General features: G+C 22.9%; 6 protein-coding genes across 6 annotated transcripts; 4 read left to right on the top strand and 2 right to left on the bottom strand.

The window, feature by feature from the left end:
• Nucleotides 1-1,476: 1,476 nt before the first annotated feature.
• PVVCY_1200900 (kinesin-4, putative) lies at nt 1,477-10,032 on the top strand (the record flags this gene model as incomplete). The annotated part of the gene is made up of 3 exons (XM_008625102.2): nt 1,477-9,488; nt 9,625-9,750; nt 9,936-10,032. The coding sequence occupies 3 exons, from the start codon at nt 1,477-1,479 to the stop codon at nt 10,030-10,032; spliced, it is 8,235 nt and encodes a 2,744-aa protein (XP_008623324.2).
• A 1,236-nt stretch (nt 10,033-11,268) lies between these two features.
• Nucleotides 11,269-15,078, top strand: PVVCY_1200890 (conserved Plasmodium protein, unknown function; the record flags this gene model as incomplete). Its single annotated transcript, XM_008625101.2, has 2 exons — nt 11,269-14,771; nt 14,988-15,078. 2 exons carry the CDS (start codon nt 11,269-11,271, stop codon nt 15,076-15,078), a joined length of 3,594 nt encoding a protein of 1,197 aa, XP_008623323.2.
• A 1,637-nt stretch (nt 15,079-16,715) lies between these two features.
• PVVCY_1200880 (tubulin--tyrosine ligase, putative) lies at nt 16,716-18,317 on the top strand (the record flags this gene model as incomplete). The annotated part of the gene is made up of 1 exon (XM_008625100.1): nt 16,716-18,317. The coding sequence occupies one exon, from the start codon at nt 16,716-16,718 to the stop codon at nt 18,315-18,317; it is 1,602 nt and encodes a 533-aa protein (XP_008623322.1).
• A 551-nt stretch (nt 18,318-18,868) lies between these two features.
• PVVCY_1200870 (protein phosphatase, putative) lies at nt 18,869-20,092 on the bottom strand (the record flags this gene model as incomplete). Its single annotated transcript, XM_008625099.1, has 1 exon — nt 18,869-20,092. The coding sequence occupies one exon, from the start codon at nt 20,090-20,092 to the stop codon at nt 18,869-18,871; it is 1,224 nt and encodes a 407-aa protein (XP_008623321.1).
• A 1,835-nt stretch (nt 20,093-21,927) lies between these two features.
• PVVCY_1200860 (metallopeptidase, putative) lies at nt 21,928-23,349 on the top strand (the record flags this gene model as incomplete). The annotated part of the gene is made up of 3 exons (XM_008625098.1): nt 21,928-22,041; nt 22,194-22,298; nt 22,513-23,349. 3 exons carry the CDS (start codon nt 21,928-21,930, stop codon nt 23,347-23,349), a joined length of 1,056 nt encoding a protein of 351 aa, XP_008623320.1.
• A 436-nt stretch (nt 23,350-23,785) lies between these two features.
• Nucleotides 23,786-24,790, bottom strand: PVVCY_1200850 (zinc finger protein, putative; the record flags this gene model as incomplete). Its single annotated transcript, XM_008625097.1, has 1 exon — nt 23,786-24,790. The coding sequence occupies one exon, from the start codon at nt 24,788-24,790 to the stop codon at nt 23,786-23,788; it is 1,005 nt and encodes a 334-aa protein (XP_008623319.1).
• Nucleotides 24,791-24,934: the final 144 nt, after the last annotated feature.

The raw sequence follows: 24,934 nt of genomic DNA, 5'->3' as shown, positions 1-24,934 counted from the left end.
AACAGTGATAGGATATCACATAAATGAAAAAAATATCTTTTAACAAAGCATGTGGAAAACGCAAACTTTATTCACACAACAAGAAAGGCTTATATTTGACATATCTTTTTAAATTAATTTATTTTGAATAGGTTTATTGTATGTCATTTTATTTTTAGGCGTTACATGGTTTACGGTATTTTATATAATTTCCAATTTTGCCAATTTTACCAATTTTACCAATTTTATCAATTTTTCCAATTTTTCCATTTTTTTACAAATCAATAAATATAATTGTGAATAATAAATGAATAAAAATAAGTTGAACAAATATAAAGAGAACAAATTGGGATAGTCTCAACAATGTGTAACACCAATAAATATGCTTAACATACTTTGGAGATTTATTCAAATTGGGAAATAAAAATTGTGCTGTAATTACAATAATTATAAAATAATTTTTTTAAAATAATTGTATTTTTTAATTTTCGTAATTTTCTTAATTTCAATATATGTTTAAGTATTTTCATAAGCATATTATGCTTTTTGGTAATCTATCATAAAATAATTGCTTTTATTTGGTGAAATATGAATTTTGGTTAAAATATAAAAAATTTGAAATATATTTTGTTATAATTTATTTGAACAAGTAATAATTGTGCAATATGCGCAAAGGAACAGATAAATAATATATAAGACGATTTATTTATAAGCCCATTTTTTTAAGTATAAAATTGTATTATTATATACATAATGGTATAGTATGGGTTTATTTTTTGTTTGTTTTACGTTTTATTTTTAATTTTTTCCATTTATATTACATTTATTTTATTTATTTTTTATGTATTACATAAATGTTTACCTTTGAATAGCACATATATTATCCCATCATCATAAGGGTGAGGATATTAGTTAAGTAAAATATGTGTTATGCATATATTATGCATGAATATATTTGTGTGACTTTTGAATAGTCGGTCTTTTAATACTTAAGCCGTATTTATATTTTATCTATACAGATTATATATGACTTATCAAAGGATAATAACAAAAAATATTTTGAGTGTGTATTATTTTGTTTATGCCCAATAAATATAAAACATACTATCATATACACAAAATAAAACCCTAAGAAAGTATAAAAGTTCATGCATACACTTTTGTACATTTTATGAATTAGCATTTACACTAATTTGAAATAGTAAAAAAACGGCAACTGGCTAGCAAATTCAGTGAAGCCTTTTAAAATATTAGCTCACCAATTTGTTGCTATCATTATTACCTAGCAATATTTGTTATTATTTATTTTATGCATTTTTTGGTCTGACAATATCAGAAAAACTATTTGCCTCATACAACCATATATCGGCTACAGGTCCAGTACTAGTTTGACAGGCCATTGTACATATAGATATATTAAATATGTGTAAATATGTGCAAACAAAAATATATTTATAAATCTGCGTTCATTTATATTCAAAATTTTGAGAAATAATAATGAGCGAATATTTAGGGGATAAAGATATAAATGGAAATTATGAAAAAAATAGGCAAACAAACAAAAAGGGAGATCAAAGCATTTTTGATATTGAATCTGATAAGCATGACCATTTAAATTCCAATGGCTTCTTAAAAGGGGTAAATCAAATTATGGAAAATAATCCATTATTAGTTAATAATAATAAAATTGGGATACCCAATAATGAGGACATAATGCAAAATAAGAAACGGGAGTCTGAAAATTTGCACACATTTTTATCTACTGAAAAAGATTTTGAATCAATGTTTGATAATTACTCAAGTTCAAATGATGAAACAACTGAAGTAAATAAAATAAATCGATATAAAAATGATAATGAAAATTGTGATATAAGTGATAATAATGAGGAAATATTAAGTGACGAAAATAATCGAGACGGTGAAGAAGAAACTACATTTGATAAAAATAATTGTCAAGTTGTTGTAAGAATTCGTCCAAAGAAAAAAGAAGATAAATTATGTGATGATCTAGCAAAAAATGTAAATTGTAATGATGTAAAAAATGTAAAATATAATAATAATTGTATATGTATAAATAATCAAAAATTTTTATTTGATAAAGTATTTAAAGAAGAAGCTCAACAAGAAGATGTGTATTCTTATTTGTCTGATAAATTTTTAGACAATTTATTTGATGGCTACAATTGTACAATATTTGCTTATGGGCAAACTGGGTCAGGTAAAACATATACTATGGGATTTGATTATATAAATAAAGTAACAGAAAATGTTGGTATTCTTCCAAGATTTTTAAATGATATATTTAATATGATTGAAAAAAAACAAAAAACAAATAATATAATATTTGATACATCATGCACATATATTGAAATATATAATGAAGAAATAATAGACCTCATCGATTTTAGTGAAGAAGATTATGATGATAAAATTGGAAATAAATGTAATGTGCCAACTATTAATACTGTTACTAATAATAAGGATTTAAAAATAAATAATAAAAAAAAAAAAAAAAAAAGAGAAATAAATAAAAATATATCAATAAGGGAAGATATAAATAAAAAGGAAATAATTTTAATGGGGGTTAAAACTGCTAAAGTTTCAAATGTAGAGGATTCTTTTGCAATTTTACATAAAGGTAATTTATTAAGAACAACAGAAAGGACATTTATGAATGACAAATCAAGTCGATCACACGCTATTTTTACAATTAACTTAATTCAAAGAAAAAATGTAATAGTGGAAAATGTCCCAACAAATGAAGTAAATACCGGTACAGATATAGAAAATGCAAAAAATATAAAAAAAGGAAATCAAAAAATCAATAATGATATAAACGATCCTACTAATGCACCTTTGAATGAACGAGTAATGATTACATCCGAACCAAATAGTGCTAATAAAATAGAGGAGAGTGAAAAAAAAGAAGAAATTATTTGCTCGAAACTCCATTTTGTTGATTTGGCAGGAAGTGAAAGAGCAAAAAGAACTGAAACAAAAGGAAACAGATTAAAAGAAGCAATAAATATTAATTATGGTTTGTTGTCATTAAGTAATGTTATATATGGTTTGTCTAGTAAAAAAAAAGTACAACATATTCCATATAGAAATTCTAAACTAACAAGAATATTACAAGACTCATTAGGAGGGAATAGTAAAACTGTTATGATTGCATGTATAAGTGTTGAACCTTCTGATTTTTATGAAACCTTTAGTACAGTTAAATATGCTGCAAGAACAAAACAAATAAAAAATAATCCAATAATAAACTATGATATGAATAATTTAATAATTAATGATTTAAGAAAACAATTATTTAATTTAAATTTAGAATTAAAAAAATATAAAGTTGAATGTAAAGACAAATATAATTTTAATGATGATAAAAAATTAAAAGAATTATCTGATCAAAATTGTAAACTTTTAAAAAAAATTAAAAATCTAAATATTAAAAGAAAAAAATTAATATGCTTAATATTTTATTATATATCCTTAATAAGAAAAAATGATAATCACCAGGAAGACTCTACCACTTGCTTTGTTAAAGATGTAGAATGTTGTACTTCCCCTAAATCAGCTAACAAAGAAGAGAACAAAAATGATAAACCCTATAATTTAAATTCGATTGAAAACAGTAAAAAGGAAGACATCAATGTAATACCTCATAAAAATAACCAAACGGAGCTCGAATGTGTAAATGGTTTGACAATAAAGAGAGACATAAGTAGTACTAATGATGGTATTGAAAAAAATGAGAAGGAAGAGGTACCAATAAAATTAGATAAAATTTGTGGAATGTGTAAAAAGATAAACATAATCGAAAATGAAGAGACTAACGATTTCGATTTTAGTTTTTTGGAAAATAAACATTTATTTTTGAATTTAGAAAAAGATAAAAAATGTGTAGAAGATATTTTTAGACAATATGAGTTAAATAAATTTAATGAAAAAAAATTAAATGATCTAAATAAAAAATATATTAATATATTTGAAAAAAATAAAGGATATGAAAAAAAAATTAATGAATTAAATAAAATTATTAAAAAAATGAAAAAAGGTTCAAAAGTTAAATTAAATGAAAAATATAATAAAACAAGAGTAGGGAAATCAGGCAAAGATCCTGAGGGTAAAAATTATTACAATTTTTTATTTTCCAAAAAGAATAATGATAAAAAAAAAGTGGCAAAAAAAAAAATAAAAAAAAGTTACAATAATACCAGACATAACATTGGTGAGGAAACAATAAAATCAGCTAGCTCTTTGAACAAACTTAAAAGTGTATACAATTTATTTTTGCGTAGTAAAATCCGGAAGGGCTATTATAGTGATATTGAATTAGAAAGGGAAGTAAAAAATAAAATTCAACGAAAAAAATTGGAAAAAGAAAAAAGGGAATGCTACACAGACACAGATATTAGTAGTAGTACCAAAAAGAACACAACTTTTGTAGAATATATAATGAATTATTTAAATAGAAATAAAAATGAAAAAGATTTGTGCTTTCAAGTTTTAAGGGAATATAAAAAAAGAACAAAAATGATATCAAAAATGAATAATCAAAATGGTAAGGATGGGGAAACATTGGAAAATATGGAAGGAAATAAAAATAGTTTAGAAGAAAATGATCAAGATTTTGTCTTTTCAGATTTATTTTTTTCACGTAATAATATTTATGAGGATTTATTTGATCCATCAGAGAAATTAAAAAATTTTGAAAAAAAAAGTGGAATTAATTTTAATAATGAAAATTATCATTATTATGACAAAAAGGAATCCCAAAATAATGAAGATCAAATTTCTGATAATTTCGATTCAAAATTTTCAAAGGTTCTCATAGAAGAATCATTACAACAATTTAAAAATTGTCAAACAAGATTAAAAAAAGAACAATTTAGTAGCAGTGAAAATGATGAAGAAAGTAAGGATGAGTCTTGTGGAAGTATGTACTCGAGCAGTAGTGGTGATAGTAATGTATCTCCAAATTTTTTGAAGAACAAATTAAATAAATTGCAAAAAATAATAAAACAAGATATTTGCAAAATCAAACAAGTTAATAAAGAAAAGAAGGAATACAACACCAAAAATGAAATCCTAACTAATAGCATTGTTGATTTAAAAAAAAAATTACAATATTTACAAATAAATAGTAATAATAATAATAAAAATTGTAAAAATATAGAATCAATGAAGCAAAATTTAACAAAAATAACAAAAGAAAAAGAAAAGATACAAAAAAAATTAAATGAAAATGAACAGCAAATAAAACATTTAAAAGTTGATATCATGAAAATGAAAAATAACTTTTTAAAAACAAGTACACTTTTAAAAGAAGAGCAAAAAAAACATAATAATATTATACAAAAAAAAGAAAATTTAATAACAAAATTACATGAAAGAGAAGAAATTTATATTAATAAACTAAAAAAGAAAGAAGAGATAAGTAAACAAGCATATTCTAAATTGCTTAAACGTAATAAAGAATTGATTGAGCAATTAAAACAATTGAAAAAAAAGCAAAATGTTCATGATAAAGTTGAAAAAAATGTTAATCTCATTCGAAATGGTATGAATAATAAATATAAAACAAAATTAAAAAAAAATGAGCAAGCTATTGAAGAAAAGACAGACAATTTAATAGATCAACCAAATTTAGTTAGAGAAATAAATGTTGATAATATTTCTTCAATTACGATAGATGAAAAAGTAGAAAACAAAATAAATATGAATATCAATATGGAATATGATACTGAAAGTGATATAAATAATTTAGATCGTAGTGGAGAATGGGAAATTTCAACCATCGATAGTATCTTGTCTGATTGTGTAAATTCACCATGTAAAAATTCGGATGTTTCAGTATTGATAAAAAAGAGAAACAGCAGTTTAGCCCAATCAATAAATAAGATCAAAGATGAAGAATATGTGTTTGAGAATATTTTAAAAAATGATATTAAAAAAAATAAATTTTTAAAAGATTTTTTAAAAAAAAAAAATATAAAAAAAAAAATATCACCTATAAGAACAAAATTAGAAAAAGAAAAATTTATGAATAAAAATGTGTCTAAAATATTGGAAGCATTATATGTGAAAAGACAAAATGAGGGGGAAGATAATGAGAAGAATGAAATAGTAGATGGGCAAAATGAGGAAGGGATAAATTTGATACTAGACAAAGGGGAAAGAAATAAAGATACCGAAAAATTGTTAACAAACAAATTTTATGAAGAAAAAATTGATGAAGATGTTTTATATTATGAAGAGAAATTAAAAGAATCCAATGAAAATATAAAAAATTTAAAAAGAAATTTGATCAAAAAAAAAGAAGAAGTGATGTTACAAAAAGTTGTAAAACATTTATTAAAAAAATTATATTATAATTATAAAAAACGGAAAGAAAATGAAAAAAAAGTAAATTCTTTAAAAAAGTTTATTTATTCAGAAAATTTATTTATATCAAAAATTTATAATAATTTTGTTTTTACAAATGATTTATTATTGAATAATTCTACTATGCCACCACATGATCAACTTTTAAAAAAAAATAATTATTTTTCCCAATTTTATTCAAAAAAATTACCTAACATAGAAAATATAAAATATGATAATAATTTTAAAAATCAAAAAAGTTGTGAAATTCTTAATCAGGGAAAAAATATTCTCAATTCCAGTTTTTGTGAAGGTACGGAAAATATTACAAATTTTAATCCAAACAATACTGCATATTTATATAAGACAAATAATTTAGATACTGAATTTTTAGAGAATCCAATCTCAAAATATAAAAGAAGGAATACTTATAGTTTATATAAAGAAATAGGTGAAAATTCTGAACAAAATAATAATGAAATAAATTTAAAAAAAAGAAGTAATAAATCAAGATTAATGGAAAATATTTACTTAGGCCATTGTAGCAAAAAAAGAATGATTTTATCTAGTCTTACCAATCCTAACATACCAAATGAAAATAATAAAAAATATTCAAACAATTCACATGATGCTGATAAATTAAATATGGAAGAAAATAGCAATCGTTTTGTAGATCCCAATTCGGATTGTATTGCATATGAAAATGATGATAATGCACAAGTTGAATTATCTGACAAAGGAATTGCTAATCTGATAAATAAACAAATAGACTCAAAGCAATCTGGAAATTTTATAAATTATTGTGAAAATAATATGGAAGGTAGACAAAAATTGGTAGAAAAAAATAATTATCCAGGATTAAAGGTCTTATTTGATATGCCCCTAAATTCTTATATTAAACGTAAATCAATAGACAATTGCTATATATTATATTCTGGTAGAAATGAAGAAAAAGATGAAACTTATAACGAAATAGTGAATAGTTTAGGGACACAAAATTTACCTCAGCTTATATCTTCAAACAATAAAAAAGAAGATGCTACCTATTGTGAGGCTGTAAATAAAGAATCCATCAGTTTTATCGAAAATGCTGAAAAAGTGCACAATCAAGATAGTAATAATGTGACGGATCATACAAATAGCCATATAAATAATGAGCACACCAATCAAAGTGGTGATATAAACAAAGGAGAAACAATCAAAATTAAAAAAAGCATAAACAAGATTTGCACAATGGTTCCCAAAAAATGTAAAAATAATGGGAATGACAAAAATATATGTAAAGAAATGGAGAAAAAAAGTGACAACAATTTAATAAAAGAGAATGTTACAAAAGATGGTACCGAAGCAATAAATACTAAACTTACTAATAATAATGATAAAGTAAAAAATAGTTTGACAATTGATGGAAAGGATAAAAAAACAAAAAGCCGATCAATAAACTTAAAAACAAAAATAAGAAAAATCGAAACAAATAATTCTATGCCACCTAAAGTGCAAACTATAGATGAAGAGAAAAAACGAGCAAGTAATAATAAGCGTGAAAAAAATAACAAAAATTTAATTATAAATAGTGGAAGAAATAATTTATCTAACTTAGCAAAAGGTATTGGACAATCGATAGATAAAAATAAAGGAAATGAAATGAACAATGGAAATTGTACTGATGTTGAAGTAGAACGAAATAATTCATTTAATTGTGAAATAGATAAGGAATATTTAAAACAAATGGAAAAAATTCACGAAGAAACTATTAATACATTTAAAAATAAAATAAAAGGTATAACTATTAAAGTTGATACATTAAGAGATATTAATAATGCAGAAGGAAAATTTATTGGAAATAATATTAGCTTACATAATCGAGGGAATAATATTTCTTATGACAATTATAACTATTATGAAAATTTAAATACTTGTGGAGAAAGCTACAACAATTTAACATCAGAAAAAAGCTACAAAAATGTGTGCATAAAAAACTGCCATAAATATGGAGTAACTGGTTTATGTGTAAAGGAAACAAACAATAGAACATTACAATTTTTAAGTAGCTCATTAAATAGTATTAAATTATGGGATAATAAAAAAGAAATATGGAATTATGAACATGTAAATATAAAAAATGAAAAAAGTACATTTATAAATAGCTTAATTATATCTTTTCAAAATAATTGTTTTTTTGCTGGCATTAATAGTTATGTACATTTATTTGATATTAGAACAAGTCCAAAATTTTTACAAAAATATTATTATAGTGATAAAAATGATGGTAGTTTATTAATTTCTCTTTTAAATGATAGATCTAATTATATTCCTCTTATATTGCACCATGGAAATTATAACAGTTCAGCACACGACCCAATGTTGATGAGCAACCAAAATGGACTAATCGATGAGTTTGGTGTTTTGTCTTCTTCTTTTCCCACGGAAGGCTCACAAAAGGAAAGTGAAAATGAAAACATTCAAAATAATCAAACTAATAATTTAAATGAAAACGATGGGCAGCATAATAATGGAGAAAATTGTGAAAATGGAAATATTGAAGATCAAAACTCAAAAGATAAACTAAAAATAATAAAAGAGGTTGATAATTTTCAATCTGAATATTGTATATGTGCATGTGGAAATGAAAATTTTATAAAAGTTTTTGATATACGAAAAAATGGTGATAATATGTGGCTAGCTAAAATACCGGTGACAAATAAAATCGAATATATAACACATATACCCATGAAAAAAAATACAAAAAATAATTTAAAAAATACAAATATATTAAAAAATATTATAATAGCAAGTCGAGATAAAACTGTAAAAATATGGAAAAAGGGATGGGTATCTTTTTATCCACCATCTTATGATTGGTGTACATCACTTTCCTATTTTCCTCTTACGGATTTGATACAAAATCAAAATCCTTCATATAATATTAACGAAAATTTTGATGAAAATAAAAATATTTTTTCAAATTATGATTCATTAGTTGTATCTGGAAGTAGGGATTCTCATCTTCGGTTTTGGCTTTATTCAACCGATGGAACATCAAATGAATTTAATAGATTTATGAAAATAATTAAGAATGCCCATAAAGTTGATATAACATGTGTATCGAAATATCAAGGAAATAACTTTATTACAACAGACAGGTATAATTGCAAAAAAGGTTTAAAATTCATCGACTAGATTAATCATAAAAATTTGTGTGCATATTTTGTATTTTCACTTCGTTTATATCTATTTAATATGCTATACATAATACCTATTCATTTTTAACCTTTGCAGAGACGGATTTATTCAAATGTGGGACTGTAATATTTTATTTAAGGAAACAGACAAATTTCTAGTGGGTATGGACCTACATAATACATATATGAACCTTATGGTTAATAAAATTGGAAAAATGTTCAGGTAACTATTCGTATAAACATATGTACTTAAATCTATGAGTTGTTGCATGATCTTATAATATACGATGGAATACGCATCCTTTGTTTTTCGAGTTGAAAACATTTATGTACATATATGTCAATAATTATTCTATAAATGTATTAATGATAAAAATTATATGCATAATGCCATTTATTTTTTTTTAGACATTCCCCAAGTCCTATCAATAAAATTGCCTATCATGAAAATACCTTTTTAACAGCATCGAATGATGGATCAATTAAAATTTTTTATGAGAAATAAGAGAATAAACTATTTTTAATATGAAAATGCATGTAGCATGATAATATATATATATATGCATATATTTATTTACATCCATTTTTTCATTCCTTTTTTTGAATATCATATTATAAATCATACACACAAAGAAAAAAATATATTTTTTTTTGTGGAAAAATTAATACATTATAATTTAAATTTAAAAAATGTATTAATATTTGTTATTTTAGTAATTCATGATTATTAATTTTTTTCAAAATTCTTTAACCACTTTTAACATCATTTGGGAAAAATTATTTCCATTGTTTTTTTTTTTATTTATATTATAAATTTAAGTCACAATATTTTTAACCACTTTACATGAAAATAAAATTTGAATTATCATTTTTCCTTTATAAACAAATAATAATAAAAAAAGACAATCTATAACATATAATATATATATATATATATGGAAATAATATAACTTTTTGTTACTAGTCGAAAAATGTGGTTGTATGATTTTTCATAACAATGTAGGGGTCCCTTTTAAGCTTTAAAAGTTTTATGTAATAATAAATAAAATTAAAAAAAAGAAAAAAAAATTTTCAAAAAATGACCTATATTCTTCTATAATACGCTATGGGAAATAAAAAAAAATATATAATATATATGTATATATATATGCATATTTTGAGGCCATCACAAATATTTTTTATTATATTTTTAAGCATGCTTATTATGTATTTTTTGGGTGACTATATTTTAAATAGTTGTTATTATATAATTTTATTTATTTAATAATATATATTTTTTTAGCAATATATTTATTTTATAAAGTTTTTTCCAGTAAAAAAAATGAATGCATGCCGCACATAAATAATTTAATGTATTTATAGAGAGGGGTAAATAATATTTTTATTTAAATATATTTGTTTAACTTTCTTAAGATATGAAACATTGTGATGTTATATAAATTTTAATGTGCCTGTTAATTTTAAAGCTTATAGAGCATAATTTATTTCCATAGAAATTGTATATATATCATACAAAACAACTGTATGACCAAAAAGGAAAAACGGAAAAAAAACAGATATAGGAATGAATATATTTGCAGACTAATTATATTATTATTAATATAGTTTTATAATTTCTCAATGCAATACTTTCCTACTTTGGGAATCAAGTGATGTTGTCGTAGAGCTAGAGATATAGCATAGATATGTATATGTCAAAAAGTATGTATATATGCTTATTGCTCCTTAATATATCTTCAATATGAATGATAAAAAAAGGAAAGTACCAGACACAATTGGTAGCCATTTGTGTGATGGTGAAAAAAATGATAAAAAAAAAGAGAAAAATATAAAAAACTTAAAAAAGTTATTAAATAATTATACGAATAATAATGATTTAGATGATTTGAGTGATTACTTAGCTAGCACATATAAAGACTTTTTAATTAATTCCATATATGAAGAATTAAAATGTTCAGATAATCAGATTTTAGGTGAATTAATGAGTATATGTTTAGATATAATTGAAAAAAATCACAAAAATTTTAAACATCAAAATGTGTATTTTGTTTGTTTGAATACTTTGTTTTTATTATTAAATAGGATTGGTTGTATAAATAATTATATAGAATATAATTCGTTTAAAATATTTTACAATTTAATAGTAAATGATAATGATTGGTCAAATAATAAAAACCGGATTGAAATATTTGCAAAATTAAATTATATTAATCTTTTTATCTTATCTAATACCTTTTTGAAATGTAAGAAAAATAATGATTTTAACAAATCAATAGCCATACAAGATATTAATAAAATAATAAATTACGTATTTTCCAATTCCATACATTTTGAGAGCAGCATTGTTAATCAAAATTTTAATAGAGACAGTTTGAATGAAACAAAAGATCGTATACATGATAATACCTACATAAATAAATATTTCGAGTTTATGTCATCTTATAAGGCACATATATTGGACAATGCCACCTCGATTATACAAATGACTAATGAAAATAGTAAAAATGGATTTATACCTAATCAGGGTAAAGAAATTTCTATATTATATAAAAAAATTAAAACAGAAAATTGTTATAAAGAATTGGGAAATAATAATATGATAAGTAGTTACATTAACAGTCAATGTAAAAATAGTAACTATATAAATGGCACAAATAAAATGATTATAATAAAGTCACATTTTTTCCCTACCATTAAAAATGCTTGTGATATAATTGATAATCCAGAAGATGATTTATTTCTTCAAATATTTATAAAAATTATTCATTTAGTTATAAATACCGAATTAACAATATATATTATTTATGAATGTGTACATATAATTTTAAACATATCTGAAATACACAAACAGGAGTTATTACTTTTTGATTTATTATTATTGTACAAATTTTATATTAGAAATGATAATGAAAAGATGAGAAGATTTATTATTTTTTATATGCATTTAATTATTAAATGTAAACAACAATATAAAAAATTATTTTTTATGAAATTAATAAAAAATGTAAACCCCTTTTTTTATTTACTTTATGTAGACAATCCAGATATAGCCATATATGCAAAGGAGTTCATTTCATCATTAGACTTTTTCAATGCGAATAGTACAAATATTTTTTTAAATAATATAAAAAAAGTGGATAAAAATGTGGATATAAATATATGTGCTCAAATTGAAATAATTAGGATTATGAATGTGATATTATTTTTATTAGACAATATATATAATATTAGTATGAACAAATATGTAGATCCCGAATGTCTAAAAACAGAATATAATAATTTCTATAAAAATTGCATATGGCATGATCCATTATTTAAAAATTATATATACTATCAAATGAGTGTAAAAAAAAATAAATTATTTTTCAAATGTAAAAACCCTGAAGATAAAAATATTAAAATAAGAAATATTATTATCGAAATAGAAAATATGATTAAAACTTTTGATTATCTTTTTAAATTTGTTACGAATAGAGAATGGTGGAACATTTCTTTATTGTTTTTTTTCATACATTCATTTGGTATGATTAAACAAATATGCCAAAATCTTCCATCCAAAGATTTTAAGAAATTTTTTTTTTTAGTAAAGAATTTATTTATGCAAGCAATATATGTATTGGAAAATTTTAGTAAAATAGGAAATTTGCAATTATGTAATTATGAAAATATGTTGACAATTATTGAAAACTTTTACACCAAACATGATATTTATAAAATGTTTCTATTTAATCAAACAGAAACCAAGAAACATATTGAACAAATTAGGCTTAAAACAAAAGAGAAAAATTCGAAAGCTATTCTTATATTGCTAGAAGATTTATACCTTATAATTATCGACCTTTTGTTTCCAAAGGATGCAGAACAATTAGAAAAGAAAACGGAAGAAAGTAACAAGCAAAAGAGAATCGAATCATTTTTTAATCCAAATAATTTTAGCTTTTTAAAAATACTCTTACTTAGAATATCATATTCATATTATTATATATGGTCTCAGTTTTATAACATTAAAAATGAAGATATAGATAAAAAAAATATAAAAATTTCCAAATTATCTTTCTTTGAAATATTTTATAATAGGATAAAAGATAAATTAAAAATGGAATTGAATTTTAAAAAAATGAAGAAACAAGATATTTTTTTACAAAATGGATGGTTAAATTATAGGAAAATATGGGAAAATCATTTATGTGTAAAAAAACCAAGGTATATTTCGCCTGATATAGCTAATTATTTTACATTTTCCTTTGACTTTTTTAAAACACTTATCATGTATGAAAATGAGTCTAATAATGTTTCTAATCGAAATAGGATTAACAGAATTATTTTAAATATGTGCAAAATCACAATTTTAAAATATCAATACTTTTTACCGGCAAGAAATATGGGCAATTGTTTTTCTTCATCCATAGAATTTCTTTACCATTTATATATAAGTATATATAATAGTAAAAATAGTACAAAATTAATGAGCCAAATTGCTTTTTTAATATTTTTGTGTTGCAACAAAGCAATGAATGATGTAGAAAAGGATCATGTTACATTCTATAGCAATTGTTTTGAAAATGGCAAAATGGAAGGCATACCCTATGATATATCAGAAAAATGCATAGCGAGTAGCCAAAATGATAATAATATAAATAAAAATCATATCATTATTAAAAATAAATTTCAAAAACATTTTAATGAATATTATTTAAACACTTCCTTACATGTTTTCATAGCATGCTTGAATGCACTAACGAATACAATTAAAATAACAATTTCAAAAGTTCCCACTCATAAGGAAAGCATAATAATAAAGAATTCAAAAATTAAAAATCGAAAGAAAAAAGAAAAAAAATACAAATTTCTCAAATATAAGGATGGTTTAATTTTGTTTAATTATACATATTTGAGTAACCTTTGCAAATGCCTTATAAAAAATGGACATAAATATGTTTTCTATAGCTCTAGAAGATATGTTTTAAATTTTATACAACATTTTATATCGATGAGTACAATTATGATTTTGAAATATAAATTTAAAAACAATTTAAATTTAAGGAAAATCTTAAAATTTTGTTTTTATACCATTTCTACTGATTGTGATATAAGCATCTTGACAATAATTCATAGAATTGCCTTTTCTATAAAAAATCATTTAAAGTATTGTGGAACTAAAATTAAAAAGGGACACCATTATTTACAAGGATGTGATGATTTGATATCTCTCATAGTTAAGGAGTCGCATGCATACAATACACCGTAAGAATATATACATATATATGATATTACACGCCAATGGAAAAAATAATTACAACATTTTATTTGTTTTCAAAAGTATTAAGGATAATAAAAAATGTATTCATTTGTGAAACTAATTGTTTATGCATGACATTTTTTATATTCCACTTTTTTTCTTTTCTTATTATATTACTTATTCATGAATTATTTCAATTTATTCGTTTTCTCTTTTTACAGTGAAACAAAATTATGGGAGGAGTATATATCTCAAGACACATGCTTTGATTCTTTAAAGCAAACAATACATGTTGATTGTCCAGGAAATTAACGCAATGCTGCCATATACTTTGAATTCTTTCTATTCCGGATTTTTAAAACCTTAAATGGGCTTATTATTTTTATTACCGAACTTATTTTATAACTACCCTAATTTGTTTGTAAGTATTATGATACCAATTATTATTTAAGGCAATAATTGTTATTAAAAAATTAATATAATATGCGTATGTAAGTTTTATAATATTCTATATTATATTGTTTTAAGAATAAAGCTGTAATTTTCAATAGTTAAAGTTTTCATTGAACAAGTACATATAATCATGAAAATAATAAGTTTTATTATCAATATATAAATAGTATATATATACACTTTTTTTTGTTTTAATCATTTTTTTATTTACCTGCTTTTTATTATAAAAGGAAGCATATTATTTGAAGCTTAATTAGGGCATATAGCATATATATGTATCTCCATGTATATATATGTATTTACATGCGTAATGTTTCTTATATGCTTCTTATTTGCACAATTATGCATAAAACTTATAAAAAGAATATAAACATATGTCAATCTTTGTAGCTCTGAATAATATTAGTATATAACAGAAAATAGACAATATTATTTTGTATCATACAATATATGATTTAATTAAAAATACACAACTGATATTGTTTTATATATATTTAAATTATTATTTTAAATTAATTATTAATATTATATTCAAAAAATATATTATATATATATATATATATATTTATGAATAAATCACCTTGCTGTTCATATTTTTTTCATTTTCCCTAGTGGTATAAAAAAAATAATGCACACACAAAGAAAAACCACATGTTAGTATGGGATAATAATATATTATGGTTTCATTAAAAAACAAAAATACTCCTATAAAATTATTTTTCAACGTAAAAGAAATTGAAAGATTGTACCTATAAAAACAAACTGAATTGATCTATAGATACATATTTATATAATTGCTTTTGGTGATTTTGTTCTTATTCTCTTTCGCTTTCTCTTTTTTTTTAACTCCTGTATTTTACTTATTCACACACAAATATGTATTATTAAACAAAAAATAATTGTCTTATTATATTATAAAGCTAATTAAATTTTTCTAAATAACTTCAAGCAACTATTGTATGAATTTCATCGTAATACGAAAATTTATAAAAAAAATATATCTTACTATATCCTTAAAAATTTTATAAACTATGGTTGTTAAATTTCATGGAAATGTTTTTAAGTAAATTATATCTATGTTCATATAATTGTTCTTGTGTGTATATATATGCGCAAATATATTAGTCTTGAATATCGTGCTGAGAATTTTCTTTTGCTTTAATATTTATTATAACTTTATTATTATTGTAAATGTTTTGCATTGTATTATTTTCCCATTTTATGTTTTCTTAATATGTTCAATTTTTAAAAATTTTGATAAATAGCTATTTAAATAACATATCAAGTGAAATGATATATGCCATAGCATTTGAAGAAAAGTAAGGGTAATAAACTAAAAAAAATATAGTATGTATATGTATTGGTGGTGAACATTTTTACTTTTAAACTAGTCTATGATATATAATGATTGGGCTAGGTGTATCAACTAGCAAGCGGTATTATTAGTTACATAGATATATGTTACAGAAGTTGAAATAAATTAAAATAGAAAAATAATGAAGGAATATTATCTACATAATGATCAAAATAATCATAAATGCATTTCTAGAAGGAATAAACATTTACATAAAATTCATTTAGCTAATACACGATATGATATTATTAGAAGAGTAGTGAACGAATCAGACGACTGGACTGAATCTTGTCCAGAATCAAATGATTGGGATGTTATGTGGATAGACACATCAATATCTGATGATAGGTTTAGGAAATTACACAAATTTCAGAAAATTAATCATTTTATTGGAATGAAAGGCATAACAAGAAAAGATGAATTATGTAAAAATTTAAAAAGGATAAAAAAACATTTCCCTCATAGCTATAATTTTTTTCCTCCGACATGGATTTTGCCTAATGATAATTTTGATTTTAAAAATTATTATAAAAAAAAAAAAAGTTCCTTAAAAACGTATATAGTTAAATTAAAAAATTCATGTCAAGGAAAAGGGATATATTTAACAAAAAGCTTAGACAATATAAACAAATATGAAAGTTGTGTTATACAAAAATATATACATAAGCCACTATTAATAAACAATTTAAAATTTGATATAAGATTATATGTATTAGTAACTGGTTGTGATCCTTTAAGGATATTTTTACATGAAGATGGATTAGTAAGATTTTCTATAGAAAAATATAAATTACCAAAATCAAAAAATCTAAAAGAAGTAAATATGCATTTGACTAACTTTTCAATTAATAAAAAATCAGACAAATTTGAAAATTCATTAAATCCTAATGATGCAACAATAGGGCATAAAAGAAGTTGGAAAACATTTTTAGCAAAATTAAAGGAAGAAGGGTTACCTATGGAATCTATAATGAAAAAAATTGAAAATATTATTGTTAAAACAATATGTTCTATACAACCTGAGTTAAAACATTATTACAATGCATCCCATATTAGTGATTATTCAAATAGTATGTGTTTTGAAATATTGGGGTTTGATATTTTATTAGATTATAAATTAAAACCATGGTTATTAGAAGTAAATCATTCACCTTCATTTAGTACTTGCTCATTGGTAGATGAACAGGTAAAATATGCAGTTATAAGGGATACCTTAAATATTTTATATATGAATTCCAAATATAGACACATACATATTCAAGAATATTTAAATATACAAAAATTTAGAAAAAAACATAGTCATTTACTAATAAATAACAAAACTGAACTAAAAAAAATGTTAACATTATCTCATTTTATCTATGAAAATAAGCATCTAGGAGGATATAAAAGGATATATCCCTTAGAAGAATTATTATATTATGAAAACTTTGTATTATTTGTTTCAAATGCTTGGAATAAGTCAATAGGTTTACCTTATATCACAAAAACGGGTTCTTTTGAATATTTATTTGAAGATCAAAAACGAAAAAAAAAAGGAAAAAACCAAAAAGAGAAATTGGAATTAATAGAAAATGGAACACAAAATCAAGATATAATACATACCCCAAGACAGATTAAACGCAAAAACGGGTATTTAAGAAACATAAATATTAATATTAGCAATTGCTCTACATCGTGTTATGAAGAACCTGGTACGGTATATGATGGGGATGCATGCAAAGAATTCCAATTTCAGACTTGATATTTTGCATTATTATTGCCTCTATTGTTGATTTTTTTTTATATTCTTTTTCCAAATATATAAATTTTGTTTAGATAACGGAATATATAGTTTGTGAAAAATAAAAATTCTTTATACAAATTGTATATTATATATGTAATATTATAAGCATTGAATGAATGTATATTAACGCATTTTATTCCTAATAACATATATAATGATAATAAAACAAAAAAATGATTAAAAAAACAAAAAAATGATAAAAAAACAAAAAAATGATTAAAAAAACAAAAAAATGATAAAAAAACAAAAAAATGATAAAAAAACAAAAAATAGAATAGATGTAATGAGTTAAAAATAGTAAATCATATTGGTGAAAATAAAAGTTGTAAAATAGTATAAAGTAGAACAAAATGTGTATGAATTTAAATTATATTAAGAAATCAATCTCGATTTTATTTCCTTGCTTTATATAGAAAACGTTAGAGAATAAAAAAAAATGTAAGTTCGAATTATTTAAATTTTTTCTATTTTTTATATGGTCATGTTCATATTCTTTTTTTAAAGAATGATTAATTAATACGTGCACATGCCACAGAAATATCGTCGCTAATTCCCATGCACTTTTCATTGATAAAACCCATAGAATCACAGTCCATATTTGCGTTGTTCAATTCAGATATTGCATAAATATAAGTAGATCTAGCTATTGCCTTTGATAACATACTAAAATCAACGCTTGATGCTATAGCTAATATTTGATCATCAAGTAAAACAGACCATATGATATTACTTCCAGAAATAATAATATCACCTTTTTCTACAGGTACTTCTTCAGTCATCAAATTATTAATGTCATTATTTTTACTATTTCCTATAGTAGGTAAATAATTATAACTCTTTTTTGTATATTGTCCTTTATGTGCAATTTTTCCATCTCGTATAATTATATATTGTTGATTTCCAACTATACTTGCAGATATTGTGTTATCGTCATTAATAACTATTGCACAAATACTTATTTCTCCCTTATAATTATCATTTTCATATGCATATTCTATAGCGTCTTGTGATTTAATTTCTTTATTACTATTTGCAAATTTTCTAAAAAGGGTTAAAAAATAACTGACATATTCTCGTGAATTCATTTTGGATATATGTGGATCTCCTTCACGAGCAAGAACCATATAGTTTTTTCCTTTTATACAATATCCGTTAGTTTTGGGTGTATCAGGGAATTTTCTAATTGTACAATTAATGGAATAAGGTTGCAAATCTGTAGTAGGTGCACTTTTATTTTTAGCCAGTTGGGAACTTACAATATGGGATATAGGCGTAGGAATAGGATAAGGGTGTTTTTTATGCTTCATTTTTTTATATAAGCTACTTATAAAATTGCGTAAACATAAGGAAAAGACGTTATTTGGTAATATATATGATACATTATCATCTTCGATAGTTGGAACTGTATCATGATAATGTGTATGTTTATGGGAAACACTATGGTTAGAAGTAGGTACGAGTTGTTCAGAAGCACTTAAAATTCTACCTAAAAGTTCTAATTCATATTTTTCTTTTGTATTTGTCAACATTTGGTTTGGGATTTCATTTGAATAGAGTCTTAAATTGTTCCAATGTGTATCGTATTCATTCCCCTTTGTCCAATTAATATATGTATTAACTTTGTCTATAAAACTATATGGAAGCTTCTTCACATTATTTATGTAAATTAGGGAAGAAATGCTCGAAACTGTGATCGTGTAAAATATTAATTTAGGGAGTAAGCATTTTGCCATTTTCGAAATATATGGAACAAAAATGCCTTTCTAATAGTTTTCTTCAAGCTTATTATTTTAATTAATTAAATATATTTGTATTTATCTATTCATTAAAATATACATATAAGTACAAACAAATATGAAATTGACATAAATTTGTTATATTTTGTTTCCTTCAGTTATATTTAAAAAATTAAGGCAATTTAATTACAAATGTAAAAAATCGCCATATTAAATCACCGAATTATAAACAAAGTAATTAAATAATGATTAAAAATAAAATACTAAAAAACTATTGAATGGTAAAAATATTTATATATTTATAAAAATAAATAAATAAATATATATCCATATACATTATTTGAAACAAACAAGTTGTGCTTTATTATATATACGTTGCAACCAAAAAAAAGGGATAGTGGTAAAAACCCAATTAATTTTGTTCTAATTTTTGTTTACAATAAATAAATTATAATTTTCCCTAAAAAATTACATTTTACTAAAGAATAAAATTGTTTTAATTTTTTTTTAATAAATTAATTATAATTATATTGTGACAAATATATAAAGACAATTTTAGAACAAATGTATTATGGTATAGTGCATAGTTATAAGTTTTTTTATTAATAAGATATTTATGATTATTTTCACCTATTTTATATGGTATTTAATTTAAAAATTTTTTATATAATTAATTTATTTGTTAATTACATATTTTTTGTGTCATAAAATTTGTATATTATTGGTTTTATATAATACAACGAAAAAAGTAAAGAACGAATTTTATTACCACCTAAAGAGCATAAGCCTAGTTGTGTATATAATTATTTAGTACTAAATTATATTAGGTCATAATATTAGTTATTTTGATAAAACATTTTAAGGAACATAGTAGCATTGGTTATTATATTAATGGTGGTGTAACATAAAACATTGAAACCTTTTAAAACCTCATTCATAATATTAAAAATTGGGTATTTATTTTTTTTATTATAATTACGATTACATTGTTTTTACTGATATATATAGAGAAAAGGTGTTTTGGGTATATTATCGTTAATACTAACATTTGCATTTTATATTTTTGATAAGTTTTATGTATAAAAAAATATATAGTATATGATAATATTGCCATTATTTTTATACGTAAAATTTATAGTTCAAAATTTTTATAAAACAGTGAAAGAACAATTTCGGGGAAAGAACAAAGAGAATATATGTATACAAAATAATATTGAAATAACGCTTCTATAATTTTTAAATAATATTAATCCTAATTTTATTAAAATTTTCAAAATATTTGCTTTATATAAACTTTTTGAAGTATTTGTAAAAGAAAATAAGTATTTATTTACATATATATATTTACATCCATTTTCTAAGTTATAGTTAATATACTATTGGGAAAAAATATTTACGTTTTTGTGATTATCAATTTTTTTGAAGATATAAAAAAAATTAATAGACATGTTTCATGTTAGGATTAGTAAATAAAATGTTATAAAGAGCCAGCATATACGTAAATGCAGCATCCACTTTAAAATTAACGGCATTGAACTATATATGCGTTTTGGCTCTATAAAATGTTTTGATTTTATGTAAAACTAGTACGATATATTTGTTCATATATGTGTGTATGGATAAATAAAGTGGCATTATGCATGTGTTTATTAAACTAATCAATAAAATGACGTGACCATAGAAAGGAATAGATAAAATATATATGTTTATTCGTTCACACATATTATAAAAATTTAATATTTTCGAGATTCATGAGTGATATATTTATATATGTATTTGGAATGAAAAACTAAGACTAGCGATAAGCAGGTTTGTATAGTTTATTTATCAGCATGAGCATTAAAAATTTGGATGATATAAAATATAAAATTCACAGAGTTCAAGTTTTAAATGACAATGATGAAAAAGCTAAGGCGATATTAAATAAGGCTGCTGAAAAGGTGCAGGTAAATGTCTGAAACATAGAGGAAATATTATTGATAAAGCAATCTTAGCACATTCTATTTTTTTTTTATAAATTATTTATTATACAATCAACATTCTGAGAGTTTATTTTATAAAAACCATAAACTAATTTGTGTTTATATTTCTTTTTTAGCCAATTATGAAAAAAAGACGTTTTTTGGTTGAATTGCTTTCCGAATTTTTACCAAAAAATTCAAACTTGTTAGGTCTCAACATTATAGGGAAATCTGAAATTAAGGTATTATGAATTATTCTATTTTATTATTCCTTAATTATATATATATATATTTATGGAAATATTATTGCATTATATTATAGCATTTGCAAATTACTAAAAAATTGTTAATCGTATATAATGCTCATTTTATATTTGGAGATAGTATGTTGGTTGCATGCTCATATGTAATTACGGCAGTTATGAATTATTGTGTTTCACTTTTATATGCCCACAGATAAGACTTCGAAATAAACCAGGGGGAGAAATATTTCACTTTAATGATATAATGGGAACATTATTGCATGAATTAGTACATTTAGTACATCGACGGCATGATAAAAATTTTTACGCATTATTGGATAAGTTAGTTTTTGAATATAATGAATTGTATATATATAACAATATAAATAATAGTTATGGGAATAATAAAAATACAAGTTTAGCTAACAATATCAATGAAAATAGTGATAGTTATAAAAATAATGCTAACAATAAAAATAATCTAATAATTTTAATTGATGACGATTGCAAAATTGAAAATAGTAAGAAAAGTTCTCTTTGTTATTCTCAGCCCAAAATTATGGCTGCACAAGCAGCAGAAAGAAGATTAATAAATAATTTTATAAATAATGATGGAGAAATAATAAACATATCTCTTGAAAGTTGTTTAACAGAAAAACAACGTGAAAACTTAATAAAAAGAAAAAAAGAATATGATGACAAAACATGTTTGATAAATAATGACGTAATTATAATTGATTCAATGAGTACTATTCCGAAAAATAAAAAAAGAAAAAAATTAACAGAGTTGGAAAATATCAATTACAAGAAAAATAATGGAGATAACAACATTTGTAATAATAATGATTGTATAGAAATTATTAGTTCAAATCAACTAAACACCGAAAGTAAAAAGACATTAAAATCATCTTCAAAAAACTTAAATATAACAATTCCAGAATGCATATCAATTATTAGTGATAATACTACACATATTAAAACACAAAAAAATAATATAGAATATATATTAGATGATAATACGAATACTAATCCCAATTCTACAAGTAGGTAATGACCATATTTAAAAAAAGTTATATTTTCCATCGAATAAAAATAAAAGAAAAAAACAACATCTCCATTATGCATATACAAGTGATTATTGTTTTAATATTTTTTTGTATCCAATTTTAATTATTTTTTTAAGTTATATAATTTTGTATTAACTTTCTTTAATCTTTTAATATTTTGTTCATAAAATGTGCCAAGTTATGGTTAATTCAAATTAAAAAAAAATATATGCAAATTATATGCATAAATATGATTAACAAAAGTACTCACAATGTGTGTATTTTTGTGTAAGGAATAAAATTAAAACAGAAAAAAGGTAAAAAAAAAAATTGTTTGCTGATACTATATAGGGCCCCTTAAAATTGGGATATTTCGTTCATATAGAATTTATACAAATTCTACATTTATATTATAACATTACATTCTATATGTTTACTAGTTTATTCATTTTCTTTATCATCTTCGTTAGTATTATCATTATTAGAGGAATTGTTTGGGGATTCTTTGGAGGGATTTGTATCTTCTGCTTTATCTCCATTAGTTTGCTCAGGATTATTTCCGGATGAGTTATTTGCCATATTTTGAACTAAATGGGGTGGAACTGGTGGCATTCCTGGGGCAGATGGAGGTAATATTGGTGGTCCACTTGGTGGAGCTGATGGAGGTAAAGGTGGTGGAGAAATATTTTGAGGCATAAATGTCGAATCCATTGATGGAAAGGCATTAGGTGGTAATTTTGGAAGAAAGGGTAAGGTAGGAAAATTGATATTCGGAGGATATTTTTGTGAAGTGTTCATATTTTGTGATGGTAAATTTCCAGGATACCCTATAGGATGTTGTGATGGCATTTGTGTATGCATATTTGGATACATATTAGCACCAATTGGTGGGGGTTGAATTATAGGGGCATTTGTATTAGAGCCAGGTGGATACATAGGCATATATGGCATGTTTTTTTTTAAATCAAAATTATTATTTAACATTAAATTATTAGTGGGTGGAATATGTGGTGAATTAAAACCTGGAAAATAAAAGTTTCCCATTTGTGCTTGTTGTAAAAATTGTTCCATTGTTGGTGCCATAGTAACTTGTGCCCAATTTACTCTTTGTTGCCGTTTTATATTTTTATCACCTAATTTTTGTTTTAATTTATTTAGATTTTCTTCAATTATTTCAGCTGGAACACCTTCCATACCTCTTATAACAAGTTCTGGATCGTTTCTTTTTGGCAAAGAATTAGGTACCGTTTTTAAATTTGTTTTATGAACCTGCATCATATGAACAACTAAACCACTAGCTACATCTAACTTTCTATTGCATTGCGAACATTTAAAATGTTTTGCTTTTTGATGCTGAATAAGAACTTTTTCATCATCAAATTCTCTATCACAGTAATAACAAAATGGCTTCAATTCTATATTTATCTTTCGCTTTTTTCTTCCCATTTTTCCTAATTCGATTATCACTTATATTTATACAAACATTATACTGTGTATGGGTAATGAGATGATTCCATGATATTGAAACGAATTTATGGCCATAGACTAAGGCAGATACTCAATATATATGTTTATTTAATCATTTAATTA

This window comes from Plasmodium vinckei, assembly GCF_900681995.1.
Source record: "Plasmodium vinckei vinckei genome assembly, chromosome: PVVCY_12".
Lineage (NCBI taxonomy): Eukaryota > Apicomplexa > Aconoidasida > Haemosporida > Plasmodiidae > Plasmodium > Plasmodium vinckei.
This window is presented reverse-complemented; position numbering and strand designations above follow the sequence as displayed.